General features: G+C 44.0%; 2 protein-coding genes across 2 annotated transcripts; one reads left to right on the top strand and one right to left on the bottom strand.

The window, feature by feature from the left end:
• Positions 1 to 218: 218 nt before the first annotated feature.
• LOC115044708 (ectonucleotide pyrophosphatase/phosphodiesterase family member 7) lies at positions 219 to 3,421 on the bottom strand. Its single transcript, XM_029503874.1, has 5 exons — positions 3,178 to 3,421; positions 2,087 to 2,232; positions 781 to 1,404; positions 353 to 575; positions 219 to 289 (listed from the first exon to the last, which is right to left on the bottom strand). Exons 1-5 carry the CDS (start codon positions 3,419 to 3,421, stop codon positions 219 to 221), a joined length of 1,308 nt encoding a protein of 435 aa, XP_029359734.1.
• A 1,060-nt stretch (positions 3,422 to 4,481) lies between these two features.
• Positions 4,482 to 5,691, top strand: mrps12 (mitochondrial ribosomal protein S12). The gene is made up of 3 exons (XM_029504602.1): positions 4,482 to 4,642; positions 4,783 to 4,861; positions 4,955 to 5,691. The coding sequence occupies exons 2-3, from the start codon at positions 4,813 to 4,815 to the stop codon at positions 5,335 to 5,337; spliced, it is 432 nt and encodes a 143-aa protein (XP_029360462.1). The 5' UTR covers positions 4,482 to 4,642; positions 4,783 to 4,812; the 3' UTR covers positions 5,338 to 5,691.
• The last annotated feature ends 169 nt before the right edge of the window (positions 5,692 to 5,860 follow it).

Below are 5,860 nucleotides of genomic sequence, written 5' to 3'. Positions count from 1 at the left end.
CTCGGTCATTGTCAGTGGTGGATGTTTTTTCTGTGGGCGGAGTCAGACTAAGTGGATGGATGGATCTGAAGTTGACACTGAGTTCATTTTATTTACAAAATGAACTTTACTCCTCAATTTTCAGTTTAAAAACTAAAACTGGTTTGAATCAGAAAATCACACAAGGTAAAAATATCACCAGCAGAAGAAAGTGAAACCACACGATGACCTGTTGTCCTTTACAGCACGGCGAAAGTGAGCAGCGTCAGCAGCAGAGCAGCCAGAGATGCTGGAGGTCTGTGTGAGCCACCTGAAGCAGAACAGGAAGTGATTAGGATCTAAAGTCTGAGCGATCAGTGACACTGCTCCTCACCTCTGGGCAGCAGCATGTCTTCTGTCATGGCCAGTGAGCCGTTGTGTGGCGCCGGTTTGATTCCCAGAAGTTTACACATCAGGGGGTAGATGTGGATGCTGTCGAACGGTTTGGACAGGAAGTTCCTCCTGAAGTCGGGACCGAAGGCCCTGAAGATGGTCTTCATGTCCATCTCGCCGTTGTGGAAGCCGTGGTCGCCTTTGTTGACGTAGACGATGAATCTCTGGAGGGAAACAAACATCCCCAGCTCACTTCATTTCCTGTTCTAAGCTAAGATAAGCGCCTTTAAATTGTTTCTCAAATCAATAAAACTGATATTAGAACACATCACTGAAACTTTTGACTGGTATTGGAGTCTATGGGAAAACATCACTCCTCCCTGATTTATTAGCTCAGTAAATGTTTCCTGGATGAGTTTATGAACTCACAGAGTTCAGGTTGAAGCCCAAATCTGCGACGACCACGATGGGAGGAAGCCGCTCACTCCTGCCGAGATGGAAGCTCTGTGGGATCTGGTCTTTCTTGTAGACCGTGAGGTTGGGCGCCTTGGACAGGGCGTCGAAAACCTGCTGCTGCTTCCCAGGTCGCGGCGTCAGGATGCCAAACCCGCCATAGTCCAGGATCTCAAAGCTGACAAGCTTGAGTAAGTTCAGATACTTGTTGAGGATGATCTCATCGACCAGCGGTCTCTTCTTGACGGTGGTCATCCCGTGGTCGGAGGTGATGATGACGTTCAGGCTATCCGACAGCTGATGCAGTTCAATGGCTTCCCTCAGGTAACCAATGGTGCGGTCGATCTGCTGGATGATGGTCTTCCTGTCTGGATGGTCCGGGCCTTTGGCGTGGCCCACGTTGTCGGGCTCACCGTAGTACAGCGTCACAAAGTCGAAGTTGTCCTCCGAGAACCAGCTCATCACCGTGTCGATGTTCTGACGCCACTCCGTCTCGTTGTCGTCCTGGTGGTCGAAGGCCTCCACCCTGACCCGGTTCACTGCCTGCCCGCTGTAGTTGGCTCCACCGCCCGGGTAAAAGAAGGACGCAGTTTTCAGACCCTGAAACAAATAGAAAGACAAAGAACTGAGATGAGCCCGATTCCGGTCCTGGTTCACAGGAAGTCTCTCGCTGGTCTTTTAGAACTTCAGTCCAGCTTTAGATGAAGGTCTTGGTGTCAGATCCAGCTGGTTCTTCGTGGTTTCAGGAGAGTTTCAGGAACAGACCAGAGCAGTCTGGACTTAGGTGGTCGTGAATGATTGAGGTCCAGCAGATGCTCCAGAACCGGAGACCATGTAGGTGGACAGGTAACAGTGAAGACCTTGTTGAAGGTCTTTTGTTGGCCCAGGATTCTGGTTCAGCTCCATGTCACTAGGACGCCCTGCTCATTTCCCATGAGCCTCAGTCCCTCTGATCCTGATGTCATGGTGCATTGACCAATCAGAAAACACAACTGGTTCTTCTTAACAAAGAGGCTGACTGTTGTATTTGATCTAAAGAAAGTTTGGTCAAAAGAACTTTATTGAATTAAAACTTGACGACAACAACAAACTACAAATTTTAGATACTCCAGATTTTAACTTCCTGTTCCGCTGCAGAAGAAATAAAACTAACAAACTGGAAAACTGGAGACTTTTTCTTTTGGTGCTTCCTGTTTCCTGGTTTGACTCCAGGATCCGAGAACCTGTTGAACCTTAATGTAGACCACCTTCAGGTCCAGCTGCAGCTCTTCTGAGGACTCACCTGGTTCTGGGCTGTGATCCATAACGGCAGGACTCCGTTGTCCCACCACTCGGATCTGGTCAGCGTCTGTTTGTGAGGAACTTTCAGGTTGGTGGTGGTGTTGAACATCATGTTGTGGACCACTTCGTGATCCTCCACCCACCTGCCTGGTGCACAGGAAGCAACATTTCATTTCAAAGTAAGAGCGCTCAGTTTTTTTGGTGACATGAAGAGAAAAAGATCAGACGGAGACAGAGCTCTTTACGTTTCTCTTTGTCCCTTTAACATCCGTCACATTCATTAGACTTTGCTCAGAGAAAACACCAAGCTGACAACGTCACGCTTTACTTTTCAACGTTTCTCCTGAACTTTATTATGATAATTTTGCTTTGAACCAGATGAATAAGAATCAACTTCAAACTGAATTATACTCCAGTTTATTTATAGAGCGATCAAGGAAATTAAGTGTAAAAATTTGATATTGAAAATATAGTTGTTTTTTTTTCAAGTTTGGAATCAGGTCTCTTGCTTTTTCATTATCAATGAACAATATATCGATCTAAACATATATGTACGTGTGTGTGTACAAATGAAGATCTTTTCTGAAGTCGATTAATTCTGTAAATATTTCATCATAATAAAACTAATCAGCAGTCCTGACCTGCAGCTGTAAAATGCTGGTTTTTATACTCTGATAAGATAAAACATCATGAAACGGCTGCTGGTTGAAGTTTACACTGAAGCACTGGCTTTGAATAACATTCAAGAACAACTTGAATACTTGAAGGACCTTATTTGATGTTGAATGAACTAAATTCCATCTTGATTTAACTTAAAATCATTTGAAAATAAATAACTTTCACAAATTTCTCCAACTTTCATTAGTTAGTCATTTAATAAAAATGTTTTACAAATTCAATGACATTTTTTATTAAGAAAGCAAATAATAATAATAATAATAATAATAAAAAAAGCCAATTTTTCAGTTTAAACTTGAGAAATTTGATTTGAAAATAGAAAACGTGGATCAAGAAAGAGAAGAAGCAGCTTGTTGGAAGAGTTGGTCTCCTCTTCTGTATCATAATATTAATGATGATGCAGCTCTGAGTTACCGGTGATGGTGGTGAAGTGGGACGGGGAGGTCATGGTCAGCATCGGGGGGGTGATGTATTTGGCCTTGACCCCGTCCAGAACCAGCTGGTCCAGGTTCGGCGTGTCCACATCCTGGTCGTAGTCCCACCTGAAGCCGTCAAAAGAGATGAGCAGCAGCTTGTTCCTGGATGGGCCTGCCTTGCTCAGCGGCTTGGCGGCAGCGCAGATCGCTGCCGTGACAACCAGGGAGAGCTCCAGCTTCATCTTCTTCCTCGTCTTCACTCTGACTGTCTGCAGCTCGACTTGGCTGCACCTGAGCAGCTCACCTGCAGGTTAATGAGTAATCAGTGATAGAGATCTGCTGATGTGAAGGACGAGACCTTCGGTTGGATGCCGCGCTCTGATTGGCTCTTATTGGAGATTTGATTAGTTATCACCAATAATCTGTGAAGCCGTCTGATCAACAGACTGAGAGTGATGATGAAGTCACAGCTTCACTGAAGGAAAACCAGACATTTCCAGTTGACTTTCATTTTCAGAAACAAATAGAGTAGTCCTGCAGTGAAATGACCTTTGACCTCAGACAGATTATTGATCCGGTGTCTTATCATTATCAGATTAATAATCCTCAATCATTGCTGCCTCAGCAGCATTTTACTGTTTAACAATCTCACATACCCTCAGTGTAGTCCACCGGTTCCCAACCAAAGACCCTGGCCCTCGGAGGAGTCGTCGCTCTTCAATCTTAGATCAGAAAATAAGATAATGTCCGACGTGTTTCCAAGTTCTTGAAAATTAAACATTTTCAGAAATTGAAAAAAACTCAAATGCTCATAAAGCAACAGGCCAAATGTATTAATTCAAGGTCATCAGCATGTGTCACTCAAACACATCATCATCATCATCAAGTCTCACATCATTTCCATGAAATTATTTTACATGTGACACAAATGTATTGTAAAAATAATTAACAATAAAAACTTGAACCATAAAGAGAACTTTTCAAAATAAAATGCTGGGAGAGATCAAATTAAACTGCAGTTTGATGTCAAAGGCAAAGCGTGAAGCCAACCCATCAACTGTTGGTGATATTTCTGTGATAGATTCTGTCATAATATGTGAATAATAAAGAAACAAGTGAAATTACATTTCTTAGATTTATTTTGATATAGATCTTTAATAAGAATTAGTAAACTTGAAATGTTTAAATTCATGAGAGTATTTTTGTAAGAACTAACAATTAATTTTATACTGAAATATTCGCCTAATTTTTCTTCAAATGTGCGTCTCTTATTTTTGCGGGAAAGGAACTCCGGAAGCACTTCCGTGAATAACTTCCGGGTCGCAGGGGTGACTTCGGCTCACACTGAGATCTGACTCATGTGCTTCGTTCTTCAATAAAATGCGATAATTAGCTTCAGGTTTGGTTTTCTTCCCTTCGGCTTTCTCCGGGACTCTGTCGCTGTTCGCCGGGACTCTGAGCAGGTTTGTGGATAAACTCCTCCGTTAGCTCACGTTAGCATTAGCTCCAGTTTGACGTTTCTTCTGTCATGTTGATTGATCACCATGATCGGACAGCAGCAGGTTGTCAGAAACGGACTGTTTGGTCGTTTTGCTCTTTTCAGGACTGCCTGTTGTCTCCTGTTGTTTGAGAAATGTCTTCATTATGGGGCCTGAGGCCGCTGCTGACGTCACTCTATCAAGGTAAGCTCACTCACCTGCGCATGCTCGCTCTTAGTGAAATGAAAATCAGTTTTCCTGTAATTCGGTGTTTAAATGACCTTTGCCTCTCTGCAGCCTCCCAGCATGCATCTTGCTGGACTGGCCCTCTCCTCCCCAGAACGATGGCCACACTCAACCAGATGCACCGGCAGGGGAAGCCCAAGCCGGCCCCCAAACCTGTGGGTGCCACGTTTGGCCGCCCCCAGCTTAAAGCGGTGATCCTGAAGACCATGATCCGAAAGCCCAAGAAGCCCAACTCTGCAAACAGGAAGTGCGCTCGGGTGCGGCTGTCTAATGGAAAGGAGGCGATAGTGTTCATCCCCGGGGAGGGGCACAACCTGCAGGAGCACAACGTGGTGCTGGTGCAGGGCGGGAGGACGCAGGACCTGCCAGGGGTCAAACTCACCGTGGTCAGAGGGAAATATGACTGTGCCCACGTGGTGAAGAGGAAACAGTAGAGAGACGGACGCTGCTGTGATGGAACCTTCTGTCTGTCACAGCTGGTTCATAAATGTGCTATTCCAACATCTGGGGGCCGCCGGCAGAGATGCTGAAACCTGTTCAGGGTTTGGACCATTTCACTGCTGTTGGATGAAAAACGTGTTTGTGTAACATGGGAGTTATTATCATTATTAAACTTCTCAGTCATTGTTGTGAAGGATATTTCATACATTGGTAAAATAAAACTGCCACTAGTCATATTATTAATGAACCACCCTGCATAGACAGCTGCTGTCTTTCTTCTTTCCCATAGACTTCAATTTGAATATATTAATACATAATATTTTGTAATAAACATAAATCAATGCTCATTTTTTTGGTTGTTTTGCTCTTTTCAGGACTGCCTCTTGTCATATATTAATAAATATATTGATACATAATACTTCAATATAAAGGTAGAGGAGGGACATTTTCCCATAGGCTTCAGTACAGCCTGTAGGCTGAATGAATGTAAAATGCTGCCGCAGGTTTGTCGTCATT

Source organism: Echeneis naucrates, chromosome 6 (genome assembly GCF_900963305.1).
Source record: "Echeneis naucrates chromosome 6, fEcheNa1.1, whole genome shotgun sequence".
In the NCBI taxonomy this organism is placed as follows: domain Eukaryota; kingdom Metazoa; phylum Chordata; class Actinopteri; order Carangiformes; family Echeneidae; genus Echeneis; species Echeneis naucrates.
The sequence above is the reverse complement of the archived record's forward strand: the minus strand, read 5'-3'. Positions and strand labels throughout refer to the sequence as shown.

What these genes read in the sequence shown, in the direction of transcription:
- mrps12 (XM_029504602.1), top strand. Translation starts at nt 4,813, where the DNA reads ATGTCTTCATTATGGGGCCTGAGGCCGCTGCTGACGTCACTCTATCAA. An exon ending in GCTGACGTCACTCTATCAAG is followed by an intron (nt 4,862 to 4,954) that starts GTAAGCTCACTC and finishes GCCTCTCTGCAG; the next exon opens with CCTCCCAGCATGCATCTTGC.
- LOC115044708 (XM_029503874.1), bottom strand. Translation starts at nt 3,421, where the DNA reads ATGAAGCTGGAGCTCTCCCTGGTTGTCACGGCAGCGATCTGCGCTGCC. An exon ending in CCACTTCACCACCATCACCG is followed by an intron (nt 2,233 to 3,177) that starts GTAACTCAGAGC and finishes CCTGTGCACCAG; the next exon opens with GCAGGTGGGTGGAGGATCAC. An exon ending in AGACATGCTGCTGCCCAGAG is followed by an intron (nt 290 to 352) that starts GTGAGGAGCAGT and finishes GTTCTGCTTCAG; the next exon opens with GTGGCTCACACAGACCTCCA.